The 20185-nt window shown below is 48.1% G+C and overlaps 2 protein-coding genes across 2 annotated transcripts; one reads left to right on the top strand and one right to left on the bottom strand.

Moving 5' to 3' along the window:
• Window positions 1-4319: 4319 nt before the first annotated feature.
• MIND_01341300 (uncharacterized protein) lies at window positions 4320-5692 on the bottom strand (the record flags this gene model as incomplete). Its single annotated transcript, XM_037369857.1, has 8 exons — window positions 4320-4459; window positions 4515-4915; window positions 4962-5096; window positions 5143-5207; window positions 5256-5321; window positions 5377-5480; window positions 5531-5616; window positions 5661-5692. The coding sequence occupies 8 exons, from the start codon at window positions 5690-5692 to the stop codon at window positions 4320-4322; spliced, it is 1029 nt and encodes a 342-aa protein (XP_037213853.1).
• Window positions 5693-10867: 5175 nt separating this feature from the next.
• Window positions 10868-12663, top strand: MIND_01341200 (uncharacterized protein; the record flags this gene model as incomplete). Its single annotated transcript, XM_037369856.1, has 14 exons — window positions 10868-10974; window positions 11028-11095; window positions 11144-11194; window positions 11244-11313; window positions 11364-11523; window positions 11577-11621; window positions 11687-11740; window positions 11791-11850; window positions 11934-12024; window positions 12069-12112; window positions 12166-12191; window positions 12253-12273; window positions 12330-12588; window positions 12643-12663. The coding sequence occupies 14 exons, from the start codon at window positions 10868-10870 to the stop codon at window positions 12661-12663; spliced, it is 1077 nt and encodes a 358-aa protein (XP_037213852.1).
• Window positions 12664-20185: the final 7522 nt, after the last annotated feature.

Here is a 20185-nt window from a genome sequence, read left to right as displayed (position 1 = left end):
TTTCCCCACATCTACCAACTGTGATTGGTAATATCTGCACCATTGCTGCCCAAGAAGCCCAGGCTAAAGCAATTGCTGAGATACTTAGTGAAAACCTGATGTAAGCCAGCTATATTGGGTTATTCACAATCTGATATTTCTGCTTAGCTCTGGTGAGATACCCCTTCAACATGCAGCATTAGAGGTATACATTATCAAACCACTGTGATTCTGCTCTCAATATTTTTTTGAAAGCTCTGGGGAATTCTAGCTGATCAGGCATCCACCCTCTTCATGAAGTATTGCACAGAATCATCCTCCTTTTTGGCTGCTATGGACAATCTGGTGTTGACTGTGCCAAAGTATGAGAGTCTATGGAATTTAGCTCAAAGGGTTCTATTTAAGACATTACAAAAGGGTCAGTGGAATTTCCTTGATGAGCTTGATGAATAATAATGAACTATTGGCTAGAGCATCTTCCACAAATAGAAGATTTGTACAGAAAGTTGGAGATGCCCCGTGAGGTGCATATATTATCCCCATTTAGCTTTTTTTTTCTTAAAAAAAAATAACAATGCCTTAGGAACAACTACCAACTTATGACAATGCTATGTCTACCACAGGCCATGAAATTGTCCCACAACAACCATTGTCACCATCTTTGAGTCTGGAGAGTACTAGGGCATTATCACCAGTGTCAACCACATTTTCTCGGGCTCAACTTGTAAGGCCATTACCCACATTAAACCGTAAATTCTGTGCCCTTTCCCTATGTGAATTAAACTTTAAATCTTTTAAACAGACCATCTCACAGAGCACCACCAAACATCTGTATTTCCTGTAGTATGGATGGTAAGCAGTCAGAGATTAGACACTATAAACTGTGATAGCTCAACTCCTCTTCAGAGGTCTCTTAACTACTTGAGGGGAATGGCCACAGCACAGGCTAATCGCAGGTGATTATATTGCAGATACTAGTGAAAATATCTGCTAATTACTGAATAGTGTTGGCACTCAAGTTGAGAGCATTCTGAGCCTGTGTTTCAATCTCAATCCTATTGAAACATTGATTGCTGCTTCTCGGCATAAACATGTTCTTGTTCAGGTATAACACTCTGTTATATTCATTTTTCTTTTACTTATTTATGAACTAGATCTCATCTGAACTTACTTTAACAGATGCCCCACTGTTAAAGGATGCCATAGAACAAGATGAACACCAAATTGCAGATATTTTGATGTCTTCTGTTCTGGACTCTCCCAGTTACTCTAACAGAGTTTTAACATTGGAGGGAGAGAATGCACAAGCTGTGATCAATACTATTTCCTATGTATGAATCTCAATAACTTGATTCATTATACTCTAACATAAATTGTTTTAGCTGTTGCAAAACTCTTTTCTAAATATAGGAGATTATGTTGCTAGAGCAAATCACATGATGGGAAAGCTTGTACGCCGATGTTACAAGCTCCCAGAAAGCTTCTTTGTTACCAGAATAACTCAGCGGCACCCTCAATCTGCAGGGGGTGGTGCATTTTCAGATGTTTTTCAGGCTGTTTTAAATGGAGCCCCAGTTGCTCTAAAGAGAATGCGGATTTTTACCAATGTGGACTCCTCTGAAGCAGCAAAAATGCATAGAGTAAGCAAAATCAATTTAATTTCCAATAGTTCTTATATTTTCCCAGCGATTCTGCCAAGAGGCTCTTATTTGGAAAAGTCTCCAACATAAATTCATTGTTCCATTCATCGGAGTTGATGCAGAATCATTTCCTCCAACATTTTGTCTGGTTTCTCCATGGATGAAGAATGGAACCATCAATCAATATTTGCAGAGACGTAGCTTGACTACACAGGATAGAAGACATCTTGTCAATCGGCTGGTATGCAAACAATAAAACTTGGGATTATTTTCCTAAAATCAACTTATATAGGTCCAGGAAATTGCTGAAGGTCTTGAATTCCTGCATAGCAAGCGGGCTATACATGGAGACTTGCGTGGGGTAATAATATCTGATAAACAGGTGTCCATTCTAAATGAACTTTCAGAACAACATTCTAGTAAACAATGAAGAACATGCATGTCTAACAGACTTTGGCTTGACCATCTTACTTGATATGGCTTTAACAGAAACAAAAAGCACAATTAGCATGGGTGGATCTGATCGGTGGATGGCACCTGAAGCATTCCAGCCAGGAATTGTCAATCGAACAGAAGCTATTGATATTTATGCATTTGGGTGTTTGTGCTATGAGGTCTTGTTACTTTTTTGTTCAGAAGCTCTATAATTAATTTCTTTTTCTAGCTATATTCTGGACATCCCCCCTTCCATCAAATACACAACATAGCAGTCATGCATACTGTCCTTTCTGGACAACGTCCACCAAATCCGGGACCAAATTTTATCCCAGTATCTGTCTGGAGACTGATAGAAAACTGCTGGAATCAAGATCCAGCTACTCGGCCTAGTATTCAGGAGGTGGTCCATCATCTTTCTCAGCTGTCTCAATCAGGTATTTTACTTCCACATCTATACTAAGATCAAATAACTGGCTATCACTTTACAGAAATTCATTCCTCAGCAACCTCTATACCCAGGGCCAATTTGCCCCACATTGTGAGATCTCAATCTGCTGCTCAGTGGATTCCTCCTGCAATCATTGGCTTAGAAGAGTTCATTGATTTTGGGGTCAACCCTGAAGATCATTTCTTGGATCTGGTGGAACTCTCAACCCAGCAAAGTGGAACCAAATTAGCAATGGCACACCTCTCTACGGAAAACCGATATCAGATGAGGCTTTCACCACTGGTGCAAACTCGTGATGAGGCTGAGCTAGTAGCTGGCATACCAACAGTTGTAGCACTCAAAATTGTGCCATTGCATCCTCCAGATCTAGTCTCCATTGAAGTACTTCATAGAGAGCTAAATCTCTCCATATCCCATCAGCACATCCTTGGTCCTGATGGTGTGTATTTGCACCCAGCTATGGATGCACTGTGGATCAGAATGGAGCATATGGCAATGCCATTGTCAAGTATCATTACACTCAGACAAAGTGGATTTCCTGTGGTCTCCAAAGCTATTGTGGCAGGATGTGTCAAAGATGTTTATTTTATTTTATTTTGTTTTATGTGTCTTGAGCTAATCAGAATCCCAGGTTCTCAATGGTCTGCAGTATCTACAGGGGAAACAAGTTCAAATCAAGGCAGTTCAGTCTCACAATATTCTGATTAACATGGGAGGAATGCTAAAATTGAGTAAGTCTATCTATATATATGTACAGCCAGTTTCATCACAAATATTTCAGAAAACCTGGATGATATTCTTGAATGTATTGATGGGGAAAAGACCTTCTCAGTAGCTTCTCATACTATGGAAAACAATTTCAGGTCCAGATTTCATCTCATTGAGCAATCAAGCATCTAATTTGAGTTATAGAGCTCTCAATTCCATTGCCGCACTTGTTTGGGAAATTACTACCGGTGAACGACCACTGCTAGATCCACATAATCTGCATAGTCCTATGACATTTGCGCAGTTTAAGCAGCCCTACATCAATGCAGAGGACTGGGAGACACTTTCCGCTCATTTGTCTCCAAATCGCCCAATCCTTCGTGGCTTCTTGGAACTCTGTTTCCAACAAGTAAGCTTGACAGCACTCCAAGATGTAAGACTTCCATTCCACATTTCTTGAACAGTCCTAACCGTGACCCCACATAGACTGCATTCATCCAAAATGCATGTGCACGCCCTATAATCTCACAACTTGTGTTACAATGCCGAGCACGTGAGGACCAGATCAGAAGTAGGCCCTGATGATATCTTAAATGGGTACTGTAGTATTTCAATCAATTAGTCCTGTCACGGTCACATTGACTTTTTTGGCTGAAAATTTTCTGCCTGTCACAGGTCACAGCAAGTTTCTTCGGTCCTAAACCGTCCCAAAATGGTAATTTCTGAAAATTTTCGCGCCTACGGCGCGCAGAACTTCTATATAAGGCAGGAGGTCACACCAAATTCAGCCTTTGGCTGAATTGCACATTTCTGCCACATGTGTCACAGGTCACAGGCCCGCAGAATTGAATGAAATAGTACAGTATTCCTACTCCCAATGTATTTATCAATCTGCAAAAAATTTCACGGTGAACTTGGAATCATGCCATGTAAGTATGTAAGCCCTTCACCGTTTTAATTCATCATTGCTCTTTGAACAACCCAGCGCAGGCAGCTCATTGCACAGCGGTTCAACTTGAAAGTCTTCATACCAAATGGATTGTGCCAACAAACTTAAGTACTTCCTCTTCTGATGTTACATGATAAATTAACACGATGCAATCGCCTCAAAGCCCTCTCCCTATCGCTGGAGCTTTATGATCCTGCATAATGATACTATCCGCATAGACAATATCGTCTGCGTCGGGTGTCAACCGTCTAATGTCAATATCGGCGTCTTTGGTGACCTGCACAATTTGGTGTACGTCTGTTGGCGCGTGAACACACGAAGAGAGAGCATATGAAAAACAAGGATAACACACGTATTCCGCCCAGGGTCTCCAGCACGGTCGCCCGCTCCATGCGATCCCGCCCGCCCGAGGTCGCCTGACGTGAGCCGGACACACGCTCCTCGTCCATGTCCGTCGAGTCGCCCATACCGCCCACCCTGCGCGATACGACGTTGTAGAGCAGCGTGCAGCCGTACACTCGGCCGAGGAAGAAGCCGAAGGCGAGCGTGATGGCCGTCTGTGGCCACGCTGCGAAGGCGATCAACGTCAGCGTTGTCACGAGCGCCGTTATTGAGCCAGTTTGCGCGGCAGCGAGGATGAGCTGTCGGACGACGTGGCGCGTCTGCTTGAATGCGGATTTGTATTTGCGCAGCTGGAATACGAGCGCGCATGCGATGGCAATATCGGCGACGGTTGCGGTGATAAACCACACCCTGAGGATTTGTTGACGGAATTTCTGAAGGAAAGGTGACCACGTACAACGAAACAGGAACGATGCGCTGCCGTTCTGTTACCGCAGGATGAAGAAAGGTGAGTGCGCCGAGACCAATTGCCCCGCCGACCGAAGCGGTGGCGCTGAGAGCCAGGACGATACACACTAAATAGTTCTTCGACCTGTTGAAAGGTTAGCGAAAGTGGCTCTCTTGAAATCAACACGCGCAGGATTCCATAGCGCCAAATGAGATATAGTTGCTCGAGGTACCCGCTGATCCCGGTTGTGATACACTGATCCAACAGGTAAGGCACGAGGAAAGGCAGAGATCAGGGACATACATAGGCAGCCCCAGCCCAGGTATTATTAGCGAGGTACGGTAGTTCACCCCAATGGCGAACCAACACCTGGCAAGTACTTCATTTAGCGGGAATTTGTTATAAACAATGTTGCGACACGCACAAGATACACAGCTGCAGCATTAACCATCGTACCCAGCGTATCCACGCCAAGCTGGACACTGACTATCCAGCGCACAAGAGTTGTGTTCGCGCCGGGAGAGTACACTGGAAAGGTTTGTAGCGAACTAAATGCCTGCCGGGGAGAGACCACTCACAATGCCTGCTCGTGTAATACCGCCACGCAAGCACCAGTTCGAGCATGTAGGCCATGGCATTGACCCACGTGCCGATGAGCGCAGGCCTGAAGACGGTCAGGGTTGTCCGCGGGAGAAATGGGGAGCGTACGCGAAGAGACCCTGCAGCGCAGACAGGGACATCGCAACGGGGGCGACGATCTCCCTCAGCGCCTGGCTTTATACTCCTAGGATAAGCCGGGAGTCGTCCTCATGTGAACATCCGCGATAATGATGTCGATACGCTAGTTCAGGCGCTGGCTTACACCAGGGTCCTAGGATTGAGGAGAGGATTCGGGGAGCCAGCACAGATGTTGAGAGGGCTTCGCAGTTACGCAGAAGTCTGCATGGGCCATAGCGCTTGTGAGGAACGAAGGGCAGCGAGGAGGAAAGCCGGACATGGTGGTTTGTTGACAAGAAGCATCCTAGCACGTGTTATGACACATATTGGTTGACGTTTTCGGCCTTTCGGCAACCTTTCGGGCGAAGAACCCCACCAATCTATCATAATTGATGATCATTCCATCATCGAAACTCTTGCTTTTGACATCCATCATGGAGTTTGTACCTGCAAATCCCAAGGTCATTTTCGCCGGCGCATTGCGCGTCCCGGCGTCCGGCGATACTTCAGCGGACATGGGACCTATATTCATGTAGCGCGGCGCATCAAGCCTCCGGAGCCACTGACGACAGACGGGACAAGGCCGTTCCTTGTCGCTTGACCCTGTGGCGCCGGAGCCATACCGTGACCGGACTAGGAATATAGAAACGAGCAAGCACGACGGCAAAGGCACCTACTCCATCCACCCGCACGCACGCACAAATGGGCAACCAAGTCTCTTCCATCATAAACGGTATCCACGATAGTGAAGTCGAGGCCAAGAAGGAGGCGCGCGACTCGCTCAACGCTCTCCTCGAGATGGCGAGCATGAAGCACGAGGCGTTCATGGCGTTCGTGAAGGACAAGACGGACGAGTCGATGGTGCCGATTGACCGCATCCTGCTCATGGACTATAACGTCAACGCGTCGGTCACGAACGACAACAGCAAGGTCAAGGATGCTGTTATGGGAGCCGTTTCCGCTTTTGCCAAAGGCGCGATTCTCGATGGCAAGTCGGGAGCTTCGATCTTAATTGTTAACTCTCTACTGACTCTTCATTCCGCAGGTGTCGCGTCTGTTGTCGGCATAGGGCTCAACGCCGTCCTCGCAAACGTCGCAGCCAACCAATCCGAGCACAACACCTACGTTATCACGTGCGGGCAGCTCGGCGGGCTCATGCGCATCGACATCAGTATCTTCTGCTACGCGTATACCGCAGAGAGCCTTCGGAAGATCGCGGAGAACGTTGTCAGCGTGTCGTACACCATCAGCTCTGTCGACTCGAGTCAGCTCGACGCCGACACCCTTCGCGATGTGGTCCAGGTCTGTTATGGGAAGGCGGTTCCAGAGGTCCGTCATCTTCTCTGTGATTGTCCGGCGTGTAGCGCTGATTACGCGCCATGTAGGATCAACTCAAAGCGATATATGACTTGATTGCGCATGCGCATGAGTCAGCCAAGCAGGGCGTCGTTCGCGTGCCTGACCTCCCATCGACGACGGCGGCGCCCGCGCCGATATCGGGTCCTCCATTGAACGTGAGGCCGCCGCCGGCCGACTATCCCGCAGGCTCGAAACCGGCTAGTCCTGGGGTCGATGTCCCGAATGCAGCTGAGGGTGTAGAGGCGCATACTCCTTGAATTCACGTCAAATCATGCTCTGAAATGTTCATGCTTCATTTACCCCCGAAAAGAATGTGCGAATGAGGTGCTACAAGTGCTAGTAAGGAATGTGGTCCGTGAGCCCATTATGGACGGTAGCTCTACTCTACTTTATTAATCTCTAATTGACTTTTTGAACCTTGTCTGTTAAATCTTTCCCCTACTTGTGATCACTGGTATGACTGCTGGCATCGTCGGCAACGCCGGGCGTGAGCGCCCGGAGGCTGATGTCCGCTGGGTCTTTGGTGATATGTACGATCTGGTGGATGTCTGATGTAGAGTGCATGAGCCAACACTCGGGAGGAAGCGCAAGAGAAGACGCACGTATTCCACCGAGGGCGTCCAAGGCTGGACCCTCCCGTGGCTGCCTGTCGGCGGGTGATCCCGATCTCGACGCCGACTCCAGCTCCGCCTCGTCATCGTCCGAGTCCATCATGTCGCTCCCCTTTCCGTTCCGGCGCCAGACGAGGTTGTACAACAGCGTGCAGCCGTAAACCCGCCCGAGGAAGAAGCTGAACGCGAGCGTGACTGCCGTCTCAGGCCACGCTGCGAAGCCGATCAGGGCACAGGTTGTCACGAATGCGGTAACGGAGCCTGTCTGGATAGCGGAGAACATCAGTCGCCGGACGGCGTGCTGCGTCCGTTTGAAGGAGGACTTGAATTGGCGCAGCTGGACGACGAGCGCGGTGGCGATGGCAACGTCGGTTGTGGCAGCGGTGATGTACCATAGCCTGTTGCCGAGGTCAGTAATGAGGTATGGTCGGCGGGGCAGACAGTGGCGTACAGCGCGGCCGGTATTATCTTCTTCCGCTCGGTGACGGAAGCGTGGATAAGAGAGAGAACGCTGACACCGATTGCGCCGCCAAGGGCAGTGGTCGCGCACAGAACCAACATCAAACAAACCACGTATTTTTCGGAGCTAAAAGGTATACAAAATCAGGAGACGGAATGGTGGAAAGGCAAATCACATACAGGATGCCATATCGGCGGATTAGATACAACTGCTCAAAGAACCCGCTCAGCCCAGTGGCAATAGTCTTGCATTCCGTAGTGTCAGCATTGATTACAAATGGCGGGAGAAGGTGAGGCACGAACATATGCAGCGAGCGGCCATGGGTTCCTTGCGACAAATGCTATGTCGCCCCAATGTTGCACCAGTACCTAAGGCAAAGTTCCGATTAATCGCCGCCGTTAAAATTTGCAACACAGCCAACGCACCAAGTACACGGCCGCTGCACTAAATATAGTACCCAGCGTGTCGGCGAGAAGCTGTAGCACGACAATGCAGCGCACAAATGTTGTGTCCGCCCCCCGCGAACGGACTGTCGAGGGCCATTAGCCATATGCGATTGTTGGGCGAACAAACGCATACACCGCCAATTTTTGAAATACTGCCATACTAACAGCAGCTCGAGCATGTACGCCATCGAGTTGACCCATGTTCCGATGAGCGCGGGCCTGCAGCTGGTCAGCGGGCCATGTGGAAGACGAATAGGGACACGCACGCGAGAAGACGTTCCATGCCCGGCATTTCGATTCGACGACGGGATACTACCCCGCGTTAATATAAACACAATCCGTAGAAAGGGTTCAGCGGTCTGGATCCAGCCGGTCCCCGTGTTCCATGTAACAGTTGCTGTGTGCGGCTTACATCAGGGTGCGCGGCCTAGGCGACAAAACGGGAGTGTCGAAAAGACACAAGTTGCTCGGTGCTAACCAAATCGTAAGTAAGTGCTGGCGTCCCCGTGTACAATGAGTGGGCCGCGACTCGTTTCTAAGGCCATGCTGGTCGACTTGAAAGCGCGCCGTTAACACCAAGCGTAATTGCCACGTTTTCGGGTGTCCCCGCGATCGGCATGCGATCGGTGATCAAGGAATGCTGCAGTGCGGCTGACCGGCCGCCCGGATAAATTTGTGCTGAAGGAGTAATTGAGCGATCGAACGGAATACGGAGCTAAATACCAAAGCCTCCGTAGTCCGACTTGCACAGGGACGGCGTCGATGAAGCACCTTCGTGCGTTGGCGCTAAGATGATATTCCCTCCAAGTGACAAATCGGTTTCCCTCGACGTTGATCCTGGCCAGGCACAAGTGCCGTTGTGAAATCTAGCTGAGAAATCGCGGATCAGCCAAGTCCTGATCAAATATATCAGCGAAAATGCGGGATGCGGCAAGAACAGAACCGGTACCGGTAGGGCCGGGATATATGCGCCAAGTCTTGAGATCGAGTTTTCGGCCTCGTCCACATGACCCGACGCGTGAGTGTGACATCAAGCGCCAGAGCAAAAGATTCGAAAGAAGCGCGGGACTTGTCGAAGGCATGAATAATGACAGCCACGGTACTAACTGTAGCTGTAGCATTCGCAATGAAAGAGAAGTGTCTTCACTAAGGTGCCAGTGAGAGCGGAAGTGGAAACAGGATGATTGTTGGATGGTCTAGCGGATGGTGTGCTGGCAAGAGCTCGAAGTGAGATGCAGCCAGTATAGGAGGATATGAATGGAGGGTGGGTCGAGCGTGAAAGTCTGCAATCACTTGCGTGCCAGTGCTGTTTTCATTGGAAGGAAGTATAGTGCAAGTGATGACATGTGGCGGTACCAGCGCTGGTAGCCGTCCTCGTTCTCGTGGGATTAGAGGGGATCAAGGTGGATGTGCCTGCTCAGCGAAACAGGGTACGCTGGGGCCCATGCGTGTTAATCGAAAACATCGCGGGATCATCATAGTTCACTTCCTCTCCAAGCGTGTCTCGCAATGGGATCTTCGGAACGATTCTCTCGCAGCTTTCAAAGTTTAAGCGGGGCTAAGAGCACCAGCCAACTTGAAGTGGGCCAACGATAGCCTACTAGTACAACGCTTGAGCTGGTGAAGAAGGGGCAGAGACACAACCACGTACTAGGTCGCGTCCATCCTACCCCCCGGCTAGCTTGCCGTCCTTCGCTGCTCATAGACACTCGTTTTTCGAAGGCATTGATGTGGCACGTCAGGAAGAGAAAAAGTGACCGGCGTGACAGAACACGTGTCATCATCATTGCGGCTTGCCGTTAACCTTCACGTTTCTTCTTCACCACAGTCCGCCCGCCATCCCGCCCGCTGTGAGCACAAGCTTCCGATACTTTATTAAGTTTCCGCAGCCGCTGCTCTCATACACAGGTCCCACAGCCTCAGCACTCGGAGCAGGCCGCCGTTGCACAGGCAGCACAGTCACGGTTATAACCAACCTGCTTTCTTCACTGCGAGATGTCAGTCTCAACGATACTAGTTTCTGATGTTGCTTGTCTTCTGATGTCATTTCAAGATTTCACCTCTCCTTGGGCGGACATGACGCATTCATATGCGAGGTGACTGCGACCACTGTGGGTCAACACAATCATCCAAACGCGGAAGGCAAACGCTGTGAAGTGAACACCCACAACGGTTAACATCACGCCAGCGGTTCATATCGCGAATGAATTCAGCCTGTCATCATCAGGGTAACCCACTGTCATGCTTATCGGCGTCTTACAAGTGAACCAGGACACGCCGGAGGCTTCGGAGCGGCATTAATATTCATCACTATATATGTAGATGGTGTCATCCCCCGCTTTACTTCTCCTTCTCTTTCCATACGACATTGGGCCCCCGTCGAGTATGTCTGTGCCACCGTTGGGCATCCCATCCGACATCGCTTTCATGTCCGTGCCCCCGCTTATGCAGCCTCCAAAATGCTTATCGTTGTCTTACGCAGCACAGGCCCAACAATGTTGGGGATATGCTTGAATTGGGGCTTTATGGGTGTTTTGGCCGCTCAAACATGTACGTGTGGCAACCCGCCGTCGTCTCAGATAATGAGCAAATTTGAAGACTTCTACCACGTACACTTCCCCGACGACCGCCTCCTCGTCAAATCGCTAGGTGCGTCGTCAGCGCCGCTCTTCCCAAGATTCGTTGACGCATCATTTAGTTTACGGGCTAGCCATGCTGGATGTGCTGCAGACGGCGATGATCACCGCTGATGCCTTCCACTGGTTTTGGTGCGCGACTCTGTCTTTATTGCTGCTGGGCCACCGCTAATGGTGGCTAGCTTTGGGTTCGGGGACATGGCACAGCTCAATGAAACCTTCTTGAACTCATGGGACGTCCCCTTTCTCGACGCGCTTATAGCCCTCGTCGTGCAGGCATTCTATTGCTGGCGAATATACTTTATCCGCCAGACCATCCTCGTCCCCTTGGGCATCTTCCTGGTATAGGTCATCTACATGCGCGGGTCGCCTGATCTGATGGAAATTTTGCTCAGATATCGATTGCGCAGTGTGTGGGCGGAATTGCAACTGCTGTCAAGGTGAGTGCTCGGGCTATGCTGCGGATCTTTCCGGCTAATCAGTCGGATACTTATCCACTTTGCAGGCGCATCGGTTGGGCCGCCTCTCGCTCATCCCCACCGAAGTTTTCGAGCAAACGGTGCGCAGTTTCCCGTCGCTCATGACCAGCTACTATTAACCTGGATACAGCTGTGGCTTGTTAGCGGCGCCGTGGCGGATGTGGCTATCGCAGTGACGCTCGCTTGGGCTGTGAGTATTCTGTATGATTCGCGCTCTTCGCTTCGCGATAAGCGCCACAACTCCGAACTCCGCTGATCGCCGTGATTTTGTAGTTGTTGTATAAACGCACAACCACGCTGCCGCGCACAAAGAGTATCATATCGCGCGTGATTCGGCTGACAGTGGAGACAAATGCGCTGACTGGTGAGTGCGCAAACCAGTGGGACAACGTTAATTTGAATTCATAGCCGGCTGCGCGGTGTTGGCGTTGATTATATTCTGGGGAGCGCCGGTGCGGATTTCTCTGTGCCAGGCCTTGAATTTGTGCTGATTTTCGCGCCATAGAAGCATCCTACGCTAGTCGTCCCACCGTGCGTTCGTCTTATGTTGTTGTGAGTCGTGACATCACTTGTATGCCTAACACGACGACAGAACGGCCATCATCGGAAAGTTGTTCGTCTCCATGAGTAATCATGGCCTTGCTACTGGGCTCACGAGTCACAATGCAGATATACCAACTGCCTCATAGCAGTATTCAACAACCGCGCGATAGAACCGATTCGCTCAGGCCCCCGAGTGTCCGCGACAGCGCCGGCACAGTCCCGCACCAATAACCATGCAATGCACTCAGTGCAGTTTGCCATCGACGCCGAGCACGGCGCGCGCGCCGGTGGGGTGTCCGTATCCGATGGCAGTGCCGCGGAAGGTGTGAAGGTGCATGTCGTGCGCGAGATGGAGCTAACGTATGATCCTGAAACGGAGCTCGAGGTCCGTGATTTCTTTTCTAGCCGATAAACACTGAGATAGACATATTGTTGAAAGGACTTTCCCAAAGCCCGCTAGATCCGACCGAACATGTATAGGCCAATACAAACATCGGGCTGTTTTGTATGTTTGTATGTTTCACAAAAATGTAACTCTCCAGTGGGGCTTTAAACTAAGTACTGTTGAAGGCTTAAACATACTTGAGACACTGAGTGGACACCTGTGAGTACTTCAAAAATCACAGAGCTCAGGCTTATTACATAGTAGCTCCAAAAAGATCCCTCATGAAGTCTTGCCCAATGCCCACACAGATTGTTAGTGCTTAAACACATAATAATAATATCATAATATGGTGCCCTGCAGCATAATATATCCATAATATAATAATAACAATAACAATAATATAATACTTCCACAAACACACCGGGGTTTCTGCCAAGAAATGGGCCCCAAAGTAGGATTTATTAAGAATAAATAGCGGATAAAACAGAGGTATGTTTTAATAACTGAGAAAGATAATAAAAAAAACTCCAGGAAAGTAGAATTGATTTGCATGAAATTGGGGCATATATTAAGGTATTAGATTGGACTTAACCCCAAACCAGTATCAACGAACAATTTTGTGGCTATGATTTGTAGCAAATAAATGCACAAAATGTGCCACAAGATATAAGACTATACATATCAAAAATCAGGGACAGCACCAAGCTGTACCTGACATATGAGAAATAAGTGACAAATTGCCATTATATAGGACAACTCACCCTCATACATGACAAATTAGGTAATAATAATGTGACACTATGTTTTTGACAAATATTTGGGCTTGAATAAGATGCACTTGTTGTCTACCAAACATGGTCTGGAAGAGGGTAGTCACATATATGCTATAAGTATTTGATCCCTAATACAGAATATGATTTCTTATAAATCAGACACAATTTTTGCAACCTTTATTGCATATTAATTGAAGCAGCAGAAAAGGCCACTATTTTAGACCACTATTTCTTATATATAAATACTGCTTAAGTGAACTCCCTTTTGGCCCCTTGGAGACGATTCCAATTCTGGTCTAATTCTGGTTCTGACTCCGGTCCGGCCCTCCATCTCGCCCACACAATCACTGATACGCCAATGCGGTCAAACCCTGGGTTTAAGAAACCTTTTTCTTCACCATTTAAACCTTTTATTCTGGCCCTGGTTGATATAATAAGACAAGAAGGAGATAAGATAGACGATAAGATGGTAATTGAATCATCCGATGTTGATGCTGATGTTGATTGACAGTGTGGAGTTAGACATGAGGCAGACAGCATGTAAAGGCATGGCTAAAGTATGATGTCGTTGCCTCTCATATTAGGCATGGTAAACACATGGTAGTAGTGTATATAAGTAGAGCAGATTTTGTCTTGTACCCCAGTCTTCAAATTTCATCATCTTTACAATAACCCTTCACAGTGTGTCTTGCTTGTCTTCACTAGCCAACAGCATCCTCTAAATTGGTGTTGTTTGTAACAAATGCCCTCCCAAAAGTTGCCCTGGGACCTTGCCTGTGATGCCGCCCAGGTCTTCTGTGCCCAACAGTGGCAGCTACAGATGAGCACAATATAGTCAGCTACCTAGCAGGCAAACCCTTAGTTTCTTCTCTTTGGATCCTCCCCTGCTAGGTCAGCTTCATTTGTATTTGCTTTTTAATCTTCACACTCAGTGTGAAACTTTTGGCATTTTCAACCTTGCTTTTCAGTATATGGTTCAGTACCAATATCATACAATTCTAGAATAGTAGCTCATCCAAATATCTCTGTTATATTATATTTAGAGGAGGCCTTTTAGTCATATGTCTGCAGTGAATTGCCTTTTCTTTTTTTTGGAAATTGTAACCATATTACAATATTGATATATAATATTGATAGTATGTTGAGTGTGTGTGTGTTGGCTCAGGCTGAACATCCTCTCACTCTAGTGGTTGATAGTCTTATATGTTCCAAACATACTAGTACCATGTTATCATTGGGATCAGAAATATGGTAAAATATACTAAGTCTTCTATTTTTGAATGTAACTAAAAGGAACAAGAACTGGAATGTCAAAAGGAGAAATTTTCATGAAAAGTATAAAATTATACAAATCAGTGTTTTACTGTTACAAACAGTGAGTGTCAGTACAAATATTTAGTGACCATGTGTGGGATATAAGCACACAGCAATTCTAGATGGGTTTTGAGGAGAAAAACAAGCATTCCAATATCAATAACGGTACAATAGTTCTTTTAAATATGTATAAAGGATGTCTAATTCTTTTACTGATTGTAGGCTAAGGCTCTAACCATTTACTTTTCATATATACACTGAAAGCCTGTATTGGACATCTGAGGATATGGATAATATTGACTCATAACCTAATATATTGAGTATATATACAGTTCTGTCATATGCTGAGAACAACATGTCCCAAATTTAATATTCCCTAGATCTACTTATATCTATGTAGATCTAGCTTGATCAGGCGATCAGCCTGATAGGTTACTTACATTTGACAGAAAGGTCTAATCAGACTGTGACCAACAGCTGATCAGGACCATCAGCCTGACGGACCTGACAAGGCTAGACGGCCTGATTGGGCCTGACCAGGTTGGCCCAAATAAATATTGAAAATATTATGGTCTTTCCAACTACCTGTCCAACCTCTTGTTATGCGATTAGACTGCAACTGCAGAGTCACTTAAGCATTGTCACTCAGAGGGATTGAACAAGTTCCGGAAGACTGAGTCACAGGCCATCTGGCTGAGCCATGTACAAACATAATATCAAGGAGTTCAACCCAACTATATGCAATCTTGCAACTTTTTCCCTCAACACCTATAGCTATAATTATTTTTATTATAAGGAGTACTACTGCTAGCTTATCTATTACAGCCAAAATTTTAGTATTTGTGCATGTACTTATGATACAATTAACTCTGCATTTTTACTACTTTAGTATAATTACATATCTTGAGTAATATCAGGAATAGCACTATAGTGTGCAGAAATAATATATACCCCCTCACTGTCCAGTATCTCATGGATATATACTAGTTGGTACCCGTGCTTCGCACCGGAAGATTGATTAAAATATTTTGTAAGTACTATACGATACAAACTTGAAATGAGTGTAAAATTTAAGGAGTGGGAGATGGTGAAAGTTGTTGTGGTCCTTGTGTTGACGTTTGTTTAATTGGAGTCAAATCCACCACCGGACAGTGAGTTGAAGTCAAAAGTCGATAATGTGCATTTGTGTTATTGGGTTGATGACTTAGCTGTGGAGCAACAGATGTAGGCAACATACAGAAGGGAAACTTATTGTCCATGCGACCAAGATCGTGTCTGGCAGCAGGTTCCATGTACAGTTGGCGAGCAGCCCCTGCTGCACGCTGGCGACCATGACGACAACCTGGCAGAACACAAAATTAGAATACACAACCAAAGCAATGGGTGAAACACCCACCATTAGCCTGTTGCTGTCTCTCTTGGTCCTCTCGTTTGCGTCTTTCGCGTTTGCGTTGTTGTTGTTGTTGTCCTAATGCACGTGCATGTACTTGTTGTGGTGGCTGTTGGTCCCGTTCTTGTCCCCGTTCTCGCTCTTCCATTTCTCTTCTCTCATGCTCCCGACGCCTTTGTTGCACCAATACCCTCGCATCTACCTCGGGGTCCTGTTGCCTTGATGAACTGACAGACAATTGATGCTGCTCGTGTTCGTGTTCGTGTTCGTGTTCGTGTTCGTGTTCGTGTTCGCGTTCGTGTCGTCGTTCACGCTTGCGTCGTTGCCGTTGAGAAAGAGCACGCAAATTGAGACATTATCATTCAGCAACGCATGTTCGGAGGCAGGCGGAGTTGGCGGTAGAATAAGCGGAAATTTGACATCAGCAACAGCAAGAGCAGAGAAATGGGCAACATACTCAGACACGGGGTAGAGGCCTCCTCTGTGGTGGTGGTGCCGGAGACCCGGTCCGCTGTCCAGAGGCAGGTGGAGTTGGCGGTAGGATAAGCTGAAAACTCAATTTCAGCAACGGCAAGGCAAAAAAAGTGGCCAACACACTCGGACATGCGGCAAAACGCCTCCTCTGTGGTGGCGTCGGAGACCCAGTCCGATTCTCCGAGTTTCTTGGTGGAGTTCTGCGGTTGCGTCGACTGGGACTGTCTTGCAGGGCTTGAAGAGCCAGTGGTCGCTCTTGTTCGGCCCGGCGTCGAGCTGCCTGCTCAGCCTCTGAGTCTATGTCAAGCCCACGATTTGTGCGGTCGCCGAAGGGCCTCCGAAGAGGTAGGAGTCGGCAGCCTGACAAACAGAGATTAGTGGCCAAAGCAGAGACTTTTGAGAAGTCAAAAACAGTGCCAACGCAACACACAGTCTGACGACCCCGCAATTCCGATCACACCTATTCTCCATGCTTCCAGGCACCACACACGCAGGAATGAGAGGTCAAACAATCTATAAGCAGTACAGAATAAACACAGTTCGTGGTGCTTTGGCACGTAGAATATCGTGTGTTGTGAGTTGGGTTTGCGAGTGTGTCTGGGTGTCAACTGGGCTTGGAGCCCGTGTAGTGTCATTAGCACATATGTAGAGAGAGTCAGGGTGTCCAAGAGCGTGGTGAGCGAGTGAGGAAGCAGGAATTGAAGACGACGGTTTTGTTGTTTGTCTTCGACGTTTGTGACACGCGTTTGTGACCGACGACTGTCTTTTGTATAATAGATGACTTAAAATATATTATCCTTTTCTAGCTGGATCAGGCCTATCAAGCTGCTGCTGCTGGAGGGATCAGGTTAGTTGCACATTCATGCACTGATCTGGGCCTGACTGGTCTTGAACCTGCCTAACATACCTGATATACTCACCTATAGTGCCCGCTTATCCCCTCTAGTTAGAGGGGCAAGGGGGGGGTTCCCCCTCTAACTAGAGGGGTTTGACGCTTCGGCCTATGCTTCCTTAAACTTCGTTGCGGGCGTTAGTGGACGCGGGTCTTTGGCGAGCGAGGTGGGTTAGTGGACACTGGCTTTGGTGGTGGGAAAGGCCCCGGCATTGGGGAGCGTGACTGATGACAGGTTGTCATCACCGTTTGACACCCGTCGGTCACTGTCGTCGGCGAACGCATCACATCCCGATCAAAAGGTCAATGCTTGCTGTTCGTGGTGTGGCCGCCTAAGCCACTCACTGTCCCGCCATGATGGCGCATCAAAAAATCAAATTCATTCTATTTGTGATATAATTTAGCTGGGTACAAAGGAAAAGTTGATAGCTGTACTACTTATTGAGATAGAAAGCATTTGATCTAGTGATTCGTGTGGTGTCCACTAACTGCGTGGCTTGCAACAGTAGTAGGTAGGCTCATGTACCCTACCACATAATATAGAGGCCAAAGGTAAAGAGGTATAATGAGGTTATAGATCCTATGAGCCCCTTGCCCCTCTAACTAGAGGGGATAAGCGGGCACTAGAGGATGAGCTACTGTTCCTGGTCAATGGCTGACTCTGCTACACATGCACTATGTGAGGTAGCAGTGCACAATATGTGATATAGCCCAACTGGAGGTGGTGTGTCTACTGACATGGTGTACCCAGTGACCACATGGTGACCCAACTACAGTGGCATCCACTAACTTCCGGGCCAGGGAGGTTAGTGGACACCACTATCTACTGACCAGTATGCACAGGGGTATGGACCATACCAGACACCTTGGATACACTGTACGGGAAGGTATGTGGTGGGTATTTGCCTCCACCGTATCCCCACCATGCCCCAACTACCGCGGCGTCCACTAACTTCCGGGCCAGGGAGGTTAGTGGACACCACTATCCACTGACCAGTATGCGCAGGAGTATGGACCATACAAGACACCTTGGATACACTGTACGGGAAGATATGTGGTGGGTATTTGCCTCACTGGATCCCACCGTGACCCAACTACACCGGCGTCCACTAACTTCCTAGGCACGGAAGTTAGTGGACACCACTATCTACTGATCAGCATACACAAGGGTATGGACCATACCAAACACCTTGGATACCCTGTACGGGAAGGTATGTGGTGGGTATTTGCCTCACTGGATCCCACCGTCACCCAACTACACCGGCATCCACTAACTTCCTAGGCACGGAAGTTAGTGGACACCACTATCTACTGATCAGTATACACAAGGGTATGGACCATACCAGACGCCTTGGATACCCTGTACGGGAAGGTATGCGGTGGGTATTTGCCTCACTGGATCCCACCGTGACCCAACTACACCGGCGTCCACTAACTTCCTAGGCACGGAAGTTAGTGGACACCACTATCTACTGATCAGCATACACAAGGGTATGGACCATACCAAACACCTTGGATACCCTGTACGGGAAGGTATGTGGTGGGTATTTGCCTCACTGGATCCCACCGTCACCCAACTACACCGGCGTCCACTAACTTCCTAGGCACGGAAGTTAGTGGACACCACTATCTACTGATCAGCATACCCAAGGGTATGGACCATACCAGACGCCTTGGATACCCTGTACGGGAAGGTATGCGGTGGGTATTTGCCTCACTGGATCCCACCGTGACCCAACTACACCGGCGTCCACTAACTTCCGAGCCAGGGAAGTTAGTGGACGCCACCATACTTGCCGCCGCTATACCACATTGTTAGTGGACACACTTTATTGACTAATCACTATCTGAACACAGTAGCTCTGAAATTGCTTGCCCTCTTCTTTCCAGTGCCTCTTTGGTTGGCTGCCGCCGTTTTCTTCCAATTGCCACACTTTCTCCATCATCTTCCCAACCTCTCTTTGACCCCCTTATATCATTCTCAACGACCACTTGCCCTTGGCCCTCTTCTGTAAAATCCATAACAAATGAACTGGAGCCAAGATCTTGCTCCCTTCCTGCTCCCTCCTTGCTGGTATCCTTGGCTGGAAGTTCCTTCCCTTTGAATTTTGGCTTTGGCTTTGGTCGAGGTGGCATTCCCTTCTCTTCGCCCTCCTTGGTTCTTGCCTTCTTTTTCATCTTGCTTTCCTTCTGAACTGCTGCTGCTGCTGCTGCCTTCTTCGACTCCCTCTTCCTACTTGAACTCTTCTTCCCCAGACCCCCACCTGCCTGGCCTGATCTCTTCTTCCTGCCTAGTTCCACCCCTCCCTTCTTGCGTAACGATTCTGGAGGGGAGGCCAACGGGATGGCCATGGAGGCCACTAATGTTTCATTAGTCTCTGTCCCTGCCACCTCACCTTCGGGCTCAAGCTCGATGGGGTCATCTTCGCTGAGGCTCCCCATGCCTGTGTCTTCGTCTTCATCGTCTGTGAAGTCGGATATCTTTTTCTCCCTCAGTTGCTGCTTGCTGCTGGCCTTCATAACCGCCACAAGCTTCTTGTGCTGAGCTCGGTTCATCTTCTTCCAGTGCATCTTGCCCTTCTGCAAAGCCTCTAGTGTTTTTTCAAGCCGGTCCATGCTGGTAATTTGAGTAGGGTTCACTGGCGCAATGTCACCGGGGAGCAGGCCCACTAGCTCAACTCCTAAGAGGGACCGGATGCCATAGTCATAGTGCTTGTAGTACATTTTGGCGTCTTTCTTGTTAGTGATAAGCGC

This window comes from Mycena indigotica, assembly GCF_014461135.1.
Source record: "Mycena indigotica strain 171206Taipei chromosome Unknown Mind.scaff0015, whole genome shotgun sequence".
Taxonomy (NCBI): domain Eukaryota; kingdom Fungi; phylum Basidiomycota; class Agaricomycetes; order Agaricales; family Mycenaceae; genus Mycena; species Mycena indigotica.
Note: the sequence above shows the minus strand (reverse complement) of the source record. Positions and strands in the feature narration are given on the sequence as shown.